This window comes from Petromyzon marinus, chromosome 33 (genome assembly GCF_048934315.1).
Source record: "Petromyzon marinus isolate PM22_M1 ecotype Great Lakes invasive population chromosome 33, UKy_Petmar_22M1.pri1.0, whole genome shotgun sequence".
Classification (NCBI taxonomy): domain Eukaryota; kingdom Metazoa; phylum Chordata; class Hyperoartia; order Petromyzontiformes; family Petromyzontidae; genus Petromyzon; species Petromyzon marinus.
In genome coordinates, this window is record NC_133699.1 from 7,197,082 (window position 1) to 7,217,476 (window position 20,395).

The following is a 20,395-nucleotide window of genomic DNA, read 5'->3' on the forward strand; positions in this document are numbered from 1 at the left end:
TGCCAAATCAAGAGTCGTCCCCGAGTGTCCGGCAAATTGGACCGACTATCCCGGGCCCCGCGCTTCGGGGGAGGCCCCACGTGTAGACATCAGTGTCACATGTAATGCTTCCGGTTTAGTTTGAAGGCATCGGGGGGGGGGCCCACGCACCCCCTATGGACGGCCCTGGTCAAAGCACACGGCAGCGCGGAGCACGCGCGTCACGCGCACGGGCCACGTGCGTCACGGGTACGTGACATCTACAAGGCAAGCACCTGCATCGCGTGGTCATCACTTGTAAGGCATGCCCTTTGTGCATGGGACGTGCGTAGTGTGTGCAACACGTGGCACATGTATGTCACACATGCGCATCGCAATGTGATGTCATGTGTACGTGGACATTTGAATCGCATGTAGCTGTCTGGTGGGCAGGACGGATCTACGCGTGGGCAAGTAAGGGGGTGGCTGAGTAAGACTGATACGGAGACACGTCAAGCCACACACTCACCACACACTCACCGGTACACTCACACACACCACATTCACCGCACACTCACTTACCGGCACACTCGCACACTGGCACTCACTGCACACTCACACACCGCACACTCACCACGCACTCGCTTACCGGCACACTGACTGCACATTCACACACACCGCTCTCACCACGCACTCACTTACCGGCACACTGACTGCACATTCACACTCACACACCGCACACTCACCACGCACTCACCGGCACACTGACTGCACATTCACACACACTCAGCGCTCTCACCATGCACTCACTTACCGGCACACTGACTGCACATTCACACACACTCACCGCACACTCACTTACCAACACTCTGACTGCACATTCACACACACCGCACTCACACCGCATTCACACACACTCACACACACTCACACCGCACTCATTCACTCACACACACTCACTCACACACACTCACACAAATTTACACACACTCACCACACACTCACACACACTCACACTCACCGGCACACTCGTGTGCAAGCACACTAGTGAGCTTCCACAAGATGTGCTGCACATTAGTGAGGCCACACACCAGCAGGTTTACACATCAGTGAGCTTACACACTAGTGTGCACACACACAGTCGTAAGCTTACAGATTAGATAGCGTACACACCAGCTCACCGGTGAGGTGAGCTACACACTGGTGAGTTAACACACCCACCTGTTCACGTGCGCAAAGCTCTTAACCCTAAACCTAACATATCCCAAATGCCATGGCTAAAGTTATTTTACACACGCACGTCCATACACGCATGCGCATATGAAGGCACGCATGCACACATACGTGCACACAAACACACATGCACGCACATGTTTAAACATATACAATTCCATGGCGTTGGACTTGAGACTCCCAGAAGTGGAATCAGGACTCCTGAGTGTGCGATATAGCTCAGTGGGCCTTACTTGGTAAAATTTAAATAATTAATTTAGTTTCAGGATGTAGGGTTCTGAAGATATTTCATCTTTCAGTCCTTTCTGACCGTTTGAGTGTGGGTGAGTGAGTGACAACTACTTATGCATTTTTTGTTATTACAAATACAAGCATTTCCAGCTGTTGACATGAAATGTATTAACTCTGGAAGATGATGGTGATACAGGTGGTGGGTAGCGGTAGTGTAGCGTTTAGCACGCTGCGCTACGAACCCGGCGACCCGAGTTAAATTCTCGCTCATGGGCAACGCAGGTAACGACTCTCTGAACCGGTCATGGGCCTCCCCTAGGTCGACTCAGCCTCAAATGAGTACTTGGTGTGGTGTAAACATCACTACTGGGGAGACAAAGGCGGCCGGGCGTGGTGTTGGCCACCCACCCCTCGTGGGCCATGCTGGCCTTCACAGGTACTTGCTTACAGGACTTGCCCCAATAGTCTATTCGGGCTATACGGGGAGTCTTTGCTTTGGTGGTGATAATACAGATGGTGATTGATTATACAGATGGTTAGGATGATGATAATGATACATTTGGTGATGATGGTGGTGATGATGGGACTGTAAGAGTGGTCCTTGAAGATATTTACTGTGTAATATTAAGACACACTAATATAAATGTAATCATTAAAGCACAATATATAACACTTGTAATTTCTGTTGAAAGCATGTGCTTTTAATGGTCACGTGTATTTGTACGTGGTTGTGCATGAATGCACGTGTTTTTATTTTCTGTATTAGGTGCTTGACGACAGCCCTTGGCCCAACAGTCTATATTGGTTGTACAGGAAATCTTTGTGTTTTGATTTACGAATGTTCCATTCACGAAATGTAGTGAAAACGAAATTGACAAATTAAGGATACTTTTCGACTTACAAAATAGAATTTCAGCGGAAACAATATATCACATGGCACGCGCCATGAGATCATCAAGCAAGAAGCTGTCATCCATTCACGACAGTGTCACGGTATCCCCATAGTGCAAAAGTAACGCCTCGTCACCTCTCCAGTCATTCCAACATGCAGATCTTTTGGTGAGTTCCTTGAAGATGTTAATTCTTTTTGTTTTAAATTGATTATTATTCAACCGTTGTAATATTTGTTCTCTATTATTTTTTGCATTGTGAAATATTGGTGTTTATTTTGGGTTTATAGTAGAAATGACTGTCTGAAACACATCGCAAGTTTTTCGTATTCAATTAATGGGAAAAGCCATTCCGATTTGCGATATTTTGTTTTACGGGCGTTTTTAGAAGAACGCATCCCTTTCGTAAGTAGAGGCATACATGTACAGGAATCCATTGCCAACCGCTAATTTACCAACCACGAAATTTTAGTAAACACGGATTGACTACTGGACACCTGTTTACTAACCACGAGCATCTCGCTTTGAGTATTCGCGAGTCGCGCCGAGTAGTGAAATCAAAACAACACGATGTACCTTATGGGGGGGGGGGGGGGTTCTTGTATTTGTTCTTGTATTTGTACGAGCTGTTGTTTGTTTATGTTACCGATGTTTACGGGGAGTGTTAGTGCAGCGGGTTAGCGAGCTGTACTATAAAGCCATAAATCCTGGTATAATTTCTGCTCATGGCCAACACCAGTGGCAATTATCTGAACCATTCCTGGACCTACCCTCGGCCTCAAATTAGTACTTGGTGCATTGTGAAAACATCAGCACTGGCAGAGACAAACCCCATATGCTGTGCTGGCCTGCATAAGTGCTCATAACGGCACTTACCCAACAGTCTGTTACATGGGGGGATCTTAGTCTTGGCGTGTTAGTGAGAGTTTGTGGACTTTGCATGTTCTTCCCCTGTTGTGCACGCGTTTTCTCAGGGTTCTCAGCTTTCAAAAAAGAACAACCAATTCTAACTGTAAGATATTACCTGCAAATTACTTAAACAAGGATTACACACCGTGGCAACATCGCCCCCTTCTGTGAAAGCTGGACAGGACCCTCCTGCAAAAGAGTGAGACTTCTCTGAATAAACAAATGTAGCACGGCAATCTTTGAGATAATAAAAAAAAACTATTCACCCCTAGAGTGGACAAGGTAGCGAGGGCGATCCTAGCAAGCGAGGGAGCTGTACTCAGACGGAACGGACGACGGCTCCCAGCCGACCTCTTCGCCTTTGTCGATCTTGTCATCGTTGGAGGCCGGTCTCAGCTCTGCGAGGATCGCCTCAAACTTGGGGCGCTCTAACGGCGCGTGGCTCCAGCAGCGGTGCATCACCTTGCGGCTGTGGGGCGAGGGGAGGGTGCAGTGAGGGTGCGAGGAAGGCGAATCGCGCACATGCTCGGACTGCGCTTTCACCTCTTCCAGTGTGCGTTCGTTCTCAGAATGGTTGAATGAGTGCCGATGATGTTAATGACGTCACAGAGGGGGATGAAGGGGGTCAGGTGGCGAGGGGGGTGAGGGGGGGGTGAGTAGGTAGAGGGTCATGAAGGCATAAAATATCTACAGAATGGATTCACACAGCGGCGTCTAAATGCCACTGCATCTCCATACGTAGTGCAGAAACACTGATCATGTTTATCTTGTAGAGAGAGAAGCAGTCTGTGGGTCTCTACAGTGAGGGAAAAAAGTATTTCATCCCCTGCTGATTTTGTACGTTTGCCCACTGACAAAGAAATGATCAGTCTATCATTTTAATTGTAGGTTTATTTGAACAGTGAGACAGAATAACAACAAAAAATCCAGAAAAACGCATGTCAAAAATGTTATGAATTTATTTGCATTTTAATGAGGGAAATAAGTATTTGACCCCTCTGCAAAACATGACTTAGTACTTGGTGGCTAAACCCTTGTTGGAAATCACAGAGGTCAGACGTTTCTTGTAGTTGGCCACCAGGTTTGCACACATCTCAGGAGGGATTTTGTCCCACTCCTCTTTGCAGATCTTCTCCAAGTCATTAAGGTTTCGAGGCTGACGTTTGGCAACGCGAACCTTCAGCTCCCTCCACAGATTTTCTATGGGATTAAGGTCTGGAGACTGGCTAGGCCACTCCAGGACCTTAATGTGTTTCTTCTTGAGCCACTCCTTTGTTGCCTTGGCCATGTGTTTTTGGTTATTGTCATGCTGGAATACCCATCCACGACCCATTTTCAATGCCCTGGCTGAGGGAAGGAGGTTCTCACCCAAGATTTGATGGTACATGGCCCCGTCCATCGTCCCTTTGATGCGGTGAAGTTGTCCTGTCCCCTTAGCAGAAAAACACCCCCAAAGCATAATGTTTCCACCTCCATGCTTGACGGTGGGGATTGTGTTCTTGGGGTCATAGGCAGCATTCCTCCTCCTCCAAACACGGCGAGTTGAGTTGATGCCAAAGAGCTCCATTTTGGTCTCATCTGACCACAACACTTTCACCCAGTTGTCCTCTGAATCATTCAGATGTTCATTGGCAGGGAAAAAAGTATTTGATCCCCTGCTGATTTTGTACGTTTGCCCACTGACAAAGAAATGATGAGTCTATATTTTTAATGGTAGGTTTATTTGAACAGTGAGAGACAGAATAACAACAAAAAAATCCAGAAAAATGCTTGTCAAAAATGTTATAAATTAATTTGCATTTTAATGAGGGAAATAAGTATTTGACCCCCTCTCAATCAGAAAGATTTCTGGCTCCCAGGTGTCTTTTATACAGGTAACGAGCCGAGGTTAGGAGCACACTCTTAAAGGGAGTGCTCCTAATCTCAGCTTGTTACCTGTATAAAAGACACCTGTCCACAGAAGCAATCAATCAATCAGATTCCAAACTCTCCACCATGGCCAAGACCAAAGAGCTCTTCAAGGATGTCGGACAAGATTGTAGACCTACACAAGGCTGGAATGGGCTACAAGACCATTGCCAAGCAGCTTGGTGAGAGGTGAGAAGAGTTAAAGCGATTATTCGCAAATGGAAGAAACACAAAAGAACGGTCAATCTCCCTTGGTCTGGGGCTCCATGCAAGATCTCACCTCGTGGAGTTGCAATGATCATGAGAACGGTGAGGTCGTAGATGGGTATTCCAGCATGACAATGACCCAAAACACACGGCCAAGGCAACAAAGGAGGGGCTCAAGAAGAAGCACATTAAGGTCCTGGAGTAGCCTAGCCAGTCTCCAGACCTTAATCCCATGGAAAATCTGTGGAGGGAGCGGAAGGTTCGAGTTGCCAAACGTCAGCCTCGAAACCTTAATGACTTGGAGAAGATCTGCAAAGAGGAGTGGGACAAAATCCCTCCTGAGATGTGTGCAAACCTGGTGGCCAACTACAAGAAACGTCTGACCTCTGTGATTGCCAACAAGGGTTTTGCCACCAAGTGCAGAGGGGTCAAATACTTATTTCCCTCATAATGCAAATCAATTCATAACATTTTTGACATGCATTTTTCTGGATTTTGTTGTTATTCTGTCTCTCACTGTTCAAATAAACCTACCATTAAAATATAGACTGATCATTTATTTGTCAGTGGGCAAACGTACAAAATCAGCAGGGGATCAAATACTTTTTTCCCTCAATGTATATGTGCTTTCTTGAGCAGGGGGACCTTGCGTGCGCTGCAGGATTTCAGTCCTTAACGGCGTAGTGTGTTACCAATTGTTTTCTTGGTGACTATGGTCCCAGCTGCCTTGAGATCATTGACAAGATCCTCCCGTGTAGTTCTGGGCTGATTCCTCACCGTTCTCATGATCATTGCAATTCCACGAGGTGAGATCTTGCATGGAGCCCCAGGCCGAGGGAGATTGACAGTTCTTTTGTGTTTCTTCCATGATGCGCACCAACTGTTGTCACCTTCTCACCAAGCTGCTTGGCAATGGTCTTGTAGCCCATTCCAGCCTTGTGTAGGTCTATAATCTTGTCCCTGACATCCTTGGAGAGCTCTTTGGTCTTGGCCATGGTGGAGAGTTTGGAATCTGATTGATTGATTGCGTCTGTGGACAGGTGTCTTTTATACAGGTAGCAAGCTGAGATTAGGAGCACTCCATTTAAGAGTGTGCTCCTAATCTCAGCTCGTTACCTGTATAAAAGACACCTGGGAGCCGCTTTCTGATTGAGAGGGGGTCAAATACTTATTTCCCTCATTAAAATGCAAATCAATTTATAACATTTTTGACATGCGTTTTTCCGGATTTTTTTGTTGTTTTTCTGTCTCTCACTGTTCAAATAAACCTACCATTAAAATTATAGACTGATAATTTCTTTGTCAGTGGGCAAACGTACAAAATCAGCAGGGGATCGAATACTTTTTTCCCTCATTGTATGTGAGGAGTCTGTGGGTCGCAACAGCACGTACGTCTGGAAGTAGGACATTCCAGACTAAGAGGGTTCATAATGGCCGTGTCAACGAGACTGAACCAGCCAGCACAACTCACTGCTAATAACACATCACATAATTCACCCTTAAGCAATTGTTCAATCAATTAATTAAATCACTACAATTAAAATCAAAGAATATCCCAGAACAAACACTTCGCACTCTCCTCCGTCAGCCACCTGCATCGACAATAGAAACGCATCAGTCCAGCAGTGGATAAAACCTGGTGTGGGAGGTATGGGGGGGCGGCTTACACTTGTGGTGGACAGCAGGGGGGTGGCTGCATGCAGTAGCCATCGCAGATCAAGCGGTAGAACTTGTCATCGACTGCCATGCACCAGGGTAAGGGGCCTCTCCTACACCCACACATATCACACACCGAGCGGTACACACGTCACACCGAGGAGCACGCACGTCACACACCGAGCAGGTTGCACAGGTCTCCTTTATCAAGACAAACGTGGAGCAGATTACAACTACAACTCTTCTACGCCTGTCACAATGCCCCCCTCTCCCCCCCCCCCCCCCCCCCCAGTTTACGGGGGGGCGCGGGCCTCACTCCCCCCTTCGCGTCAGCCCCCCCTAATAAATGGTCCAGTTGCATTGTGAATGCACCACTCGAATGACGTGCAGTCCCGTGGCGCACTGTAACGGGCTCGTGATTTACTCAATAAAATTCAACGTAAAAAAATAAAAACGATCCCAAGACATTATTTAAAATAATGTATGGCCATCGTGTGTCAGCATCACAGGCGAAAATTGGCATGTAAAAAAAAACTTCACTGCGACTCACTCAATTGGGATTGCTCGCAGCAAACAGCACTTGACCTGCTTACAGGTTAGGTGCTGAATAACCGTGTGTCACACAGAACAGTTGCCACTGAGGCTGCCCTTTTCAAATGCTTGAGATGAGATGTGATTATCGCGTGTAAATGTACACACTAAAATAACGAAAAAATTATAAGCGAACTATTATCGTTTCAGGTGGCAGGGTGGTGCAGCGGTGATCTTTGACCCTCGCAACAAGAAGGGCCTTGGTTAATGATCCGACTGGCACTTTGCGGAGTTTTCTACGTTCTCACCTTTGTTCTGTATGGGTTATCCAGTTTGCTCACATAGCTAGAAAACACACAATCACAATGTAACTGGGTATTGGCCAAGCATCCCAATGCTAAAGTTACCTGCAAATTACTTCATTGGGATGACACTCGGCAGCAGAGCCGGATGATGGCATTGCTGGGGCCCTATGCCATTGTCAAGTTTAAGAGGCCCCTTCTATGAATGCCTGTATATTTTTGTCAGCAGAATGAAAATAACTGCTTTGGAGAGTCTTTTTTTCTCACCGATCTTTATTTAGTAAGCAATTATGTTAAAACTCGAAACCTCGTGTCCATTTCTTGTTTCGTATTTAGAGATCCCCCCCCTCTCTTAATGCGAGGCCCTAAGCTGCAAGTGTGGCCGGTCTGAGCTCGCCTGTGATGAATCACACGTATAATTGTGCACTCTAATTTTCTATGGGTGGCCAGGAGAATTTATTATTATTTAAGTGAATGCAATGGTGATCAGGGGATTGGATCCAGAGCCCCACGTACACAGTAGAGTACAAGGGAACGCCCACAATACAGATTTGAGCTGACCTGCGGATTGAGAAATTGAACTGTTTTGTGACGTGGAGGGTGTTTCTGACCGCTATTATGACCGACCCGTCCCGACGGGAGGAGAGAGGACAGGGTGGACCGGCTGCATGAGCTTACTCTCCGGCACTGCACAGCACAACATCGCCTCCCTACTGCAAAAATACTCGGCAGGACCCTCCTGAAAATGAAAGTCTTCGGAATCAGTGAGGCCTGTCCTTGGGAGGACAGGCGTAGTCTTGGTCGTCACAAGCGAACATTTGTTTCTCCACATGAATTTGTATCCCCGGGTTACCATCAGGGCTGGGCGCTGCAAGCTTAGCTTCTGAGATCTGATGAGACTGGCCGTTTTTTAAAAGGTAATTTCGGCACGTGGAGCCCAAGCATGCAACAACTTTATGCAACTTCTTGGTTATTTTGGTAAAGTCACGTAGAATGGAAATAAAATAATTAAAATAAAACATAATAAAAAATAAAATTCTCACGACGTTTCTGCCAAAACACAAGTAGCCTTCTTCAGGTGAAGGAACAGAACTGTCGGGACGACAGCGCTTCAATAACTGCTGCTACGATTCGCAGCGTCTTTTAAGCTAGGTGGGAGAGGTAAAGTGCCTTGACAAAGGAGTTTACATATCAAACAGGAGAATTTAGCATTGAAATCGCTGTGTTAAAGTGTTGGATCAGCAGGGTGTTAAAGTCAGAAATTAGCATGTAACTGGGAGATTAGCATGATGTTAATGTGAGGGATTAGCATGCGACTGGTCACGGAAATAGCTATGTTAAAGTCAAAGTTTCCATCTCAACAGAGGCATTTAGTATATGGACGCTAAAGGACTGCAACTACCCAACTATTATACAATTAACCGATGTGAAAAAACTAAGTATAAACTACATCAATATAATAAATGTACTCAATATGTTCTTCAATATGTTGAGCTATAAACATAAAGTAACTGTGTATACACTACACTATATAATGAATACCATATAGTAAACGAATTAATAAAACTAAAATATAAACTACATCAATGTTATTAATAAACTCTATATACTCTCCAATCAGCTGAGCTACTAACAATAAGTCATTATACATTACAATGCCATATGGCGAAAAAATGGGTGGCGGTTTTTTCCTTCTTTCCAACGTTAGCACCACGGAGAGCGACGAGCCTCGTTCAGACAGACGAGTCCATCCATGCTCGGGACGGAGGAGGGGGGAGAAACAGCCACGATGTGCTATTCTGTCCTGTGTTGCGTTACAACCATGCCATAAACTAGACTACTATACATTGTAACGTTATACCTTCCAATCTAAACTACATTGTATAATATCGTATACACAGCCCAATGTAAGCTCGAACATTATGCAGTATATTTATATGGCTTCAACTAAACTTTTTCCTACATTACACGACTATACACCGTAATATACACTACCATAGACAAACCCACCCTTGAATTACACAATGCGTTACTTTACACTACCCTATACTTTAGACTGTAAAATGTTAGACTTGTAATATTACACTATGTATTATTCTACCAACCCTACTGTATACCACACTGCTGTATATTCACAATACAATTACGATACAATATATTGCCTTATGAATTATGTTAAACATTACAATGTTATACTATTTATTATTACATAACATGCTATAAACCATACCATTGACCGTCGTGTGAAGAGGCAGTGCCAGCGAATGGACTGCAGTCTGAATGTCACCATAAAATACAATCAATTAAGAACTGAAATTGTTTATAACGTCTTTCCAATGAAATTTTCATTTAAAGCTTTCGTGACTGCAGTAATTCATATTCTTAGTTCTTTCGGTAAAGTCACGTTGAAGGGAAACAACAAAATAATTAAATATATATAAAACAATAAAAATTCTCACGACGTTTCGACCATAACACAAACCAATTCCTCGACCACATCAATTCCATACACCCAGCCATCAGATTCACCATGGAGGTCGAAAAAGATGGCAAGCTACCCTTTTTGGATGTCCTAATTAAAAGGAGACCTGATGGTTCAATGAGCCACTCTGTCGACAGGAAAGCTACGCATACGAATGCTTACTTAAAACCGGATTCCCACCACCATCCATGCCAGAAGAACTCCCTCATCAAGACTCTATACCATAGAGCCCAATGCATTTCCGACCAGGAACACATTACCAGTGAACTCAAGCACGTACACCAGGCTCTCGGGGCTAATGGTTACTCCGACTACACAATCCGCAAAGCCATCACTCCAGTCATGAAGAAGGATCCTCTTGTGGAGCCACTGCCTCTTAATACCTTTCACACGACGGTCAATGGTATGGTTTATAGCATGTTATATAATAATAAATAGTATAACATTGTAATGTTTAACATAATTCATAAGGCAATATATTGTATCGTAAACTTTTTTTCCCGAGGGCCACATACAGAAAAATATACGAAGGATTGGGCCACTCACTAGACGTGAGGTATACTGCCTCACTTCTCATGCACTAATATTGTCAAAATCAATCAAATGCAGGTAAATTACGTTTGATTATTGAACATGTTTGAAGAAAAAAAGCCTCCATCATAGCTCTTCATTAGTAGATTTTAATTTTATTTTTTACAAAAAGGTTGGCAGGTAATTCTCTCAGTGACAGCCTCAGATTGGTTCTTAGGGTGCTGATCCCCCTTCATTGTCCATATGAAGGGAGAGACAAGAAGACAAATAGTGGATGTGGATATTTCAAGCTTATTACACAAATAAATTATTGGGCTTGTTAACACATCAACTAACGTTTGTTAAAAAAATTGTCATCAACTTTAATTGACTGAATTTATGAAGTAATTGGGCTTATTAACAAATGAAAACGGGGTGTATATTTTTAACTCACCTGTAATGGGAATAATGTTACGCTCAGTGGGAGCAGTGATGCTGCGCTTTGGTCTGAAGGATAGCTGGCAGGTCAGGAGTAAGTTTGGTGGTTGAGATGCGAAGGACGTCACGGAGATGGCTGTCGGTCGTTCTGGTTCTCAGCCTGCTTTTGTTCAGCGTTAACAGAGAGAATGTCTGCTCACATATGTATGTTGAGCCGAACAGACTCATCATTCGTTTTGCATGGCGTCTCGTCAGAGGAAACTTGGCCTTTTCCAAACTCCGGTAGAAGTCAGGTAGGGAGAGAAGCTGATGCTGATTCTTCAGAGAATCATCACACTGAATTTCGATCAGTTCTAATTGCAGACTCTCCTCCACTTCTTTTGCATCCATTGAAAACGGAGCTGCAAACAGTGTGATTTCCTTCTCAATGACAGAAAAATCTTGGAAGCGCTGACTGAATTCTGTCATGAGAGATGTGATCACAGACACATATTCTCCCATTTTTGCAGAGAGCTTGGCATTTGGAAATGCGCATTGATTTCGGTCAGCGTGGGGAAGTGCGCTACATTGAAGTTGCGCAGTTGTGACTCGAAGAGACGGAGCTTCGCACGGAATACTTTCATGTGCACATACAGCTGTGGTACCAGCTGCTCTTTGCCTTGTAGTCTCTTGTTCGGGGTGTTGAGATGATCAGTGAGATCAACTAAAAAAGCCAGGCCTGCCAACCATAAAGGGTCACTGATCTCATGGAGAGGTCTGCCCTTTTCTTTCAAAAACTTGTCGATATTTGATCTCAGGGAATAAAACCACTGCAGCACGGACCCGCGACTGAGCCAGCGCACTTGAGAATGGTAGAGTAGGTCCCCGTATTCAGCATCGACATCAGAGAGGAACGCTTGCAATTCTCTGTGGTAAAGCCCTCGGGCCATAATTTTTTTTGACATTTTTCACAACTGTGTTCATCACATCGCCAAGCTGGATTATCTTGGCACAGAGGGCTTCTTGGTAGATGATACAGTGCATTTTAACAGTCTCACCTCCGCTCTCCTGCACTTTGGCACTCACCATAGAAGCCATTCCTTTGTGCTCGCCTGTCATTGCTGGAGCCCCATCCGTTGTAATTCCACACAGCTTGTCCTATTTAAGTCCAGCCTGGTTAATTGAATCTGACACAGCTTCAAAACATATCCTTCCCAGTTGTTGTCCCCTTTAGACTCCGAAGATCAAGCAGTTCCTCCGTAATGCAAAAATTCTCATCAACTCCCCGCAAAAAAATTAACAGCCGTGCAGTGTCCGTGGCATCTGTGCTCTCATCACATGCAATCGAGTAAAAATCGAAAGCACAAGCTTTATCTGACACTTGCTGTTTTAAGTTAGCCGACAAGTCTTCAATTCGCCGCACAACCTTATTTCTGGACATACTAACATCGTTAAAATCCTGCATTTTCTCCAGGCACATTCCCACGACTTTAGTGAGGCACTGTTTGATGAAGTCACCGTCTGAGAAAGGTTTCCCGTGTAGGGCAATGAGTTGAGCTACTTCATTGCTGGCTATTGTTGCATTTTCTTGAGCTTTGTTAGCACGGAAAAAAAACCCTGCTGCTGCGTTAGCAGGCTAGCTTGCCATTTGCTTCACCTTATCTCTCCGCTCGGCGCCAGTGTAGGACGTGAAGGTCTGATGTTTCGTTTCATAATGCCGTCGTACATTGTACTCTTTCATCACGGCAACACTCTCATTACAAATCAAACAAACACACTTCCCCTTGGTTTCTATGAAAAAAAAATCATTTTTCCACCGAGTCTGAAATTTTCTGCACTCGCTTGCAATCTTGCGTCTCTTCGGTTCCGGCATTTCTGGTGACCCTGAGCAAATGTTTTCTTCGATTGCTTGCTTTGTGGAGACGCTGCCTTGTTCAAGACAATAGCGCCATCTAGTGTTTAAATTAAGAAATGCAATACAGTGGGCCATAGTCCATTATATTTTTTAACTTTGATACGGGCCAATTAAAAATGGATGGCGGGCCGCAGTTGGCCCGCGGGCCGTAGTTTGGACACCCCTGGTTTATAACATGTTATATAATAATAAATAGTATAACATTGTAATGTTTAACATAATTCATAAGGCAATATATAGTATTGTAATTTTATAGTGAATATACAGCTGTGTGGTATACAGTAGGGTTGGTAGAATAATACATAGTGTAATATTACAAGTCTAATATTTTACAGTCTAAAGTATAGGGTAGTCTAAAGTAAGGCATTGTATAATTCAAGGGTGGGTAACTCTATGGTAGTGTATATTACGGTGTATAGTTGTGTAATGTAGGAAAAAGTTTAGTTGGAGACATATCAATATAATGCATAATGTTAGAGCTTACATTGGGCTGTGTATACGATATTATACAATGTAGTTTAGATTGGAAGGTATAACGTTACAATGTATAGTAGTCTAGTTTATGGCATGGTTGTAACGCAACACAGGACAGAGCAGCGCATCGTGGCTGTTTCTCCCCCCTCCTCCGTTCCGAGCATGGATGGACTCGTCCGTCTGAACGAGGCTCGTCGCTCTCCGTGGTGCTAACGTTGGAAAGAAGGAAAAAACCGCCACCCATTTTTTCGCCATAGGGCATTGTAATGTATAATGCCTTATTGTTAGTAGCTCAGCTGATGGAGAGTGTATAGAGTTTATTGATAACATTGATGTAGTTTGTATTTTAGTTTTTTTATTAGTTTACTATATGGTATTCATTAGATAGTGTAGTGTATACCCAGTTACTTTATGTTTATAGCTCAATTTATTGATGAATATATTGAGTACATTTATTATATTGATGAAGTTTCTACTTAGTTTTTTTTCACATCGGTTTATTGTATGATAGTTGGGTAGTTGCAGTCCTTTAGCGTCCATATACTAAATGCCTCTGTTGAGATGGAAACTTTGACTTTAACATAGCTATTTCCGTGACCAGTCACATGCTAATCCCCCACATTAACATCATGCTAATCTCCCAGTTACATGCTATTTTCTGACTTTAACACCCTGCTGATCCAATACTTTAACGCAGCTATTTCAATGCTAAATTGTCCTGTTTGATATGTAAACTCCTTTGTCAAGGCGCTTTACCTCTCCCACCTAGTTTAAACGACACTGCAAATCTTAGCAGCAGTCATTGAAGTGCTGTCGTCCCGACAGTTCTGTTCCTTCACCTGAAGAAGGCTACTTGTGTTGTGGCCGAAACGTCGTGAAAATTTTATTTTTTATTACGTTTTATTTATTTTTATTTTTTTCCATTCTACGTTACTTTACCGAAAGAACCAAGAAGATGAATCCTTGCAGTCACGAAAGCTTTAAATCTGAACTTTACGCAATTAAAAATCATAGTGTAAGATAAGACTACAATCGTTGTCTGCTGTGAGGATCTTCTGTACTCAGGGCCCCGAATGTTTGTGGCAGGTGAAAGTTTGTCTCAGCAAAATATAAGATTTCTCACAGTAGCATACCGTATGACCACACGTCGCTCTGCACCTTGTAGAGCCCATGGAACATGCTTTCTGAAGACATCCACTTTACAGGCAGAGGCACCTAATGGACATGACCGCATGGCCACAAGCACAACAACAATACGTTCAGTAAATTCAGTTCAGGCCAATGCATCGCGATTCGTCATGCGTTTTTTGCGTCAGGCCACATTCATCTGGCCAAATTAGCGTCATCTAGCCCTCCATTACCCTGAAGGGTTAAATGTGTAGTGACATAACGGGATGTCACTGTGTAGTGCCGGCCCTAGAGAGGCACGGCGTGCGGTGTATTGACATCGCGGATACCACTATGGTGTGGGTGTAGTACCGGCCCTAGAGGGGCTCGGTCAGCGCTGATTGATCCCGCTGGATGGCATCACGCTTGGCGTGCAGTGCCAGCCCGACAGGATAGGGTGTGGGAGTGCCGGCTGTAGGAAACGGGTTACTAAATGCCATGGCACTCTGGTTGACCCGAGAGGACACGTGACCGGTTAAGTCTACAAAGGGGCCCCAAGTGGGGGCTAGGGGTGGTCACGTGGTCAGGGTCCAGATCCTGCTGCTCGATGATTCTAGAAGGTGGTCGTGGCCAAGGGCGGAGCCAGCCACGCCACAGAGAATATAAGCCGGGTCCCCCAGAGGGACCGGCGTTGTTGTTCATCCTGAAGAACCTTTGTCTACGTCTACGTTCTACCGAGTCTCCAACACATGGACTGGGACCCGAGCTGTGGTCCCGTTCTGTCGTAGCTAGTCATGTTGTAATTAGTGTAGTTAGCCTGGTGGTCACCACCACAGGTTGTTATTCTGGGCCAGTTACCCCGTGTACCACATGGGGGGGAGGAGGAAGGGGATTTGTGAAATTGCCCCATATTTTGAACTGTCGGCAGAGCAGGGAGATTGAATCCAATTGCCGACCTCTGGATTGCAAGTCCAGGGTGGGAGAGCCATTGCACCACCGTGTGTGGCAGCACCCCCCACTCGCTTTTTCTTAGGGGCTGTGCAAAATAAAATAAAAACATTGAGTACAATTAAAGTGATGGGCCTTCAATTCCGATGATGGTGATGACATTGGCGATACTGATAATGATGCTGATGATGCTAAGTAAGGTGAAGGACTCACTTTGCCCTTCACCACGTAGTTGGGGTCAGTCTGGACGTTCCGTGCCAGCCCAAAGTCGCAAATCTTGGCGATGTGTCCATGCGTTACCAGCAAATTCCTCGCAGCCAGGTCGCGGTGGATGCACTAAAAAAAAGAAAAAAATTCCCTGTGTGGCCTTCAACAAACTTGGGGCAACTTCTGTGAAGGTCGGCCACGGTACACGACGGGGTGGGTGCCCAGCACCACGCCCGGACGCCTTTGTCTCCCCAGTGTAGATGTTTACACACCGCACCAGGTACTCATTTGAGACTGAGTCCATCTGGGGAGGCCCAAGACCGGTTCAGATAATTGTCACTGGTGTTGGCCGTGAGCGTGAATCGAACTCTGGCCATTGGGTTCGTAGTGCAGTGAACTAACCACTGAGCGACCACTCGCCACCCAGACAGACATATTAAGGGCAACAAAGACGTGCACCACAGACACAGTCACATACAAAGACACAGTTAAACACGCACAGTCACAGACATACAGTTAAACATACTCTTTGGTTCTTTCGGTAAAGTAACATAGGTATAAAATAAAACAAATCACGACGTTTTGGGCGCAACACAAGTGTCCCTCATCAGGTGGGAAAGCATGATCTTCTGCTGAGGCAGACTGTTTTAAAAGGTTTGAAATAGGTGTAGCCCAAGGGTCATAAAGAAGTGGGCGGGGCTAGTGATGTTAATGTGAGAAATTAGCATGTAAATGTAAGATCGGAGAGCAGCCTCCTCGACGAGGGCTTCAAATCAAGACAGTTAAACACGCGCAGTCACACATGGTCAAATTGAAACACAGAGGTGAATTTCCGGAGGTTCTTAAAGATGGTCATGGCCCTGTAGGGATAGAGACAGACAGGCACGGAGATACATACAGAGAGACACAGAGACAGGTTAAAATCATCACGTATTTTCATCATTATGTTCCACCACTCTTTTAACCGAGGAGAGAGGCTCACTGCTGATTCACTCCTCTCGCGACTCACGTTCTTGTGAGCGAGGAAGGCCATACCGCTCGCGACCTGCTCCGAGAAGCTCAGGAGGTTGTCCACCCCGGATGGAGTAGAGTCGCTCACGATCGCTTCTCTCTCCGACGACGACGCGTCCCAGCCTGCGGCGCACAAGGAAGCCCGGACGATTCAGAAATGCCCTAACTATAGAGTATCTATAGTAGATCATCGATTATTCGGCGGCTACGGGGGGGAAGGGGACGCCAAATTTTTTAACAACGCCAGATATTCACTACATAATAATTTTAAAAAGCTAATTTTTTGCACATTCTTGCATAGCATTGTTTTTAAATGTTGTGAATGTTTTGTTGTCTTTTAAATTAGTTTACTATATGAAATTGGTGTGAATAAACATACAAATACACAGAAATAAATATCCTACTGTAAAATGTAACCTATTTACTGTACCGTACTTACCAATCCAATCTCGAAGACCCTGAATGGAGTGATGTATATACGTGCAGTATTGTCATTTTTTAAAGTTGTATTTAGTGTATAATGTACCGTCCGTAATATTTAACACTGAAATGAAGTCGGTGGCCGCTCTGGTTAATAACGCGGTCTACTTCGCAGTAGACACAGTTAGAGCGAACACGCACATGATTAGAAAAAGAGAGTCGGCCAGGAGTTGTGTGGTGTAATTACCCAAATTTGAGAAATTTACTCGCAAATTATTCCATCGGGGAAGCTGCCTAATAACATCACAAACCCACTTGGCAGGGTAAAGCCCGCTTGCAAGGCTGTGGCTGCACAGGGGCAGCTGCCCCCAGTCCATGGAAACTGGTACTGATGTAGTTTACGAATCGCCATGGGCGGCATGGTGGCACATTGGTAAGAAACCCTTGCGCCTTGCAGCAAGAAAGCTGGGTTTGATTCCCGACTCGGGCGCGTTTCGGCGTGGAGTTGTCATCTTCTCTCCCCCTGTTCGTCAGAGTGTGTAAGTGCAATGAAGTGTTTGAGTGAGTGTGTGAGCGAGTGAGTTAGCGTGAATGTGTGAGTGTGTGAAGATTGTATGTTCTCCCCCTCTTCTGGGTCTCCTCCGTGTTCTCGAGTTTCCTCCCATAGTAAAAAAAATACCCAATACAACGAGTCTGGCATTGGGCAAAACATCCCAATACTGAAAAATCACCTGCAAATTACTCAATTGGGACTACACAGTGACAGCAAAAACTTCGCAGGACCCTCATGAAGAAGTCTTGAGTTTTTGCACAGTAAACAAATGTAATAATAAATCTTGACTTAAAGCTTTTGTAACTGCAGGAAGACATTCTTTGGGTCTTTCGGTAACGTCACGTAAATAGGTTCAAATGAAATAACCAAAAATAACAAAAAACTACGACGTTTCGATCACAACACAAGCTTTTGTCATCAGGAAGAAAAAAAGAGAGGGGGACAGCTGCTGAGGCAGACAGTCTGCCTTATCTCAACCGGTGTTGTCCCTATCCTAGGTAAACTCTGTCTTAAATGAGTACCTGGTGCAGTGTGTAGACATGAGCACTGGGGAGACAGAGGTGGCTGCATGCGCGTAGTGCTGGCCACCCACCTCCTCGTGGGCCACGCCGCCTAACAGTAGCACAGTCTGTTAAGGCTTATTTGGGTGATCTTCATCTTTGTTGTACGCTTGTGCCATCTTGTGTGTCCGCTGTCACAGATTCCAGGCTACAACCCTCCGGAGTCCACCCCATGGGGCTCCCCTTCTCCCCGGCCCAAAAAACCCAGACAGTACTCGTGCATCATGCATGCGGTGTCAGCAAGAGGTAAGAGGTGCATGAGTGGGCACACACTCTGGGTTTTACATCTGCAGAGTTAGTTAAGTGTACAGTGTGCTCGCAAGCAGAGGTGAATAATAAAAAAAAATCAGTGGCGGTTATGAGAAACGCTACCCTGAAGTAACGGGCGGTTTGCACTCTGAACTTGCAATCCAGAAGTTACTGGTTCGTTTTCCCATCGCAGCGTTTGAAACAGTGGCGCAATTTTCTTAAATTTACAATTTTTACCTTGCCAACCAGTACAAACAGCCAGGTGAGGTGTATAAGCGTCACTATATATGAATAGTTTAGGACATCTTATGCTCACAAACTCACCCGTTCACGCACTCAACCACCAACTCAATCTCACTCAAATCACCAACTCACTCTCACTCAAACCACCAACTCACTCAACCATCAACTCACTCAACCCACCATCTCACTCAAACCACCAACTCACTCAACCATCAACTCACTCAACCCACCATCTCACTCAAACCACCAACTCACTCAAACCACCACCATCTCACTCAAACCACCAACTCACTCAAACCACTATCTCAAACCACCATCTCAAACCACCAACTCACTCAAACCACCATCTCACTCAAACCACCATCTCACTCAAACCACCATCTCACTGAAACCACCAACTCACTCAAACCACCAACTCACTCAAACCACCACCATCTCACTCAAACCACCACCATCTCACTCAAACCACCACCATCTCACACAAACCACCAACTCACTCAAACCACCATCTCACTCAAACCACCATCTCACTCAAACCACCATCTCACTCTAAAAGGTTGAAGGTTAAGGTGCAGGCAGCCCTGAAAATATATTGGCTCGTGCCACTGCAAGCTCCCTTCTGGAGGATATGTTGTTGAGCCAGACGTTTGGAAGAGGTGGGAGTAACCCACATTTTACCCCACCACACACGACCTGCCGATGGACTACCCATTGACAGTGCTGAGTGGACAACGGCAGGGCCAGTGAGGGGGGATTTAAGAAACGGTTCAATCACCTGCCGCGCTTGGAGGATGAACCGGCGGCATTTGGGTTGCCAAGCCCAGTGTGATAACCGTCACATTATGGCAGCATCATAATCTGAATATTTTTCCTGGATCAATCCGATGAGCTATAAAGCTCTTTTTCACAGGTGTCCAGCACCACTTCATCATATGGATGAGGGGTTCCTGAATCAGGTGAGAGACAGATTTGTCCTCCTCTACCAGGTGAGGTCAGGCAATTTTACTTCTCACTTCACCTTCCTCACCTCAACTGGTAAGGTAGGAAAATCATTGCTCCTGAACTAGGTGAGAGCCCAATCAGGTGTGACCCGTGGTGCATAAGGGGACCACACCAATGATAAAAAAAAATACTAAACTATTTTTTATTTTCTTGGTTCTTTCGGTAAAGTCTCGTAGAAGATAAATAATAAAAATATAAAACAATACAATTCTCACAACGTTTCGACTGCAACACAAGCAATCATCATTCCTTCTACGTGACTTTACCGAAAGAACCAAGAATATGAATGCCTGCAGTCACGAAAGCTTTAAATCAAAATGCATTTTTTATTTATTTACCAAGGTCACATCTATAACAGCAGCCACTATACCTGACCAGTGTTACTCATTTCTACTGTTACCTATTATTATGATTAGTGTGTGGACCCACCACAAAATTTCATACTTAACTTGCAGTTCATCAATCTTTGTAA

The 20,395-nt window shown here is 44.9% G+C and overlaps 1 protein-coding gene across 1 annotated transcript in view; it reads left to right on the top strand.

Annotated features, from left to right (window-relative positions):
• LOC142929675 (exosome complex exonuclease RRP44-like) overlaps nt 1–20,395 on the top strand; it is a 58,229-nt gene that overhangs the window by 1,925 nt on the left and 35,909 nt on the right. Inside the window, exon 3 of the mRNA XM_076071379.1 lies at nt 18,570–18,675. Within this exon, the coding sequence (XP_075927494.1) occupies nt 18,570–18,675 (106 nt within the window). The remainder of the gene's footprint in view (nt 1–18,569; nt 18,676–20,395) is intronic.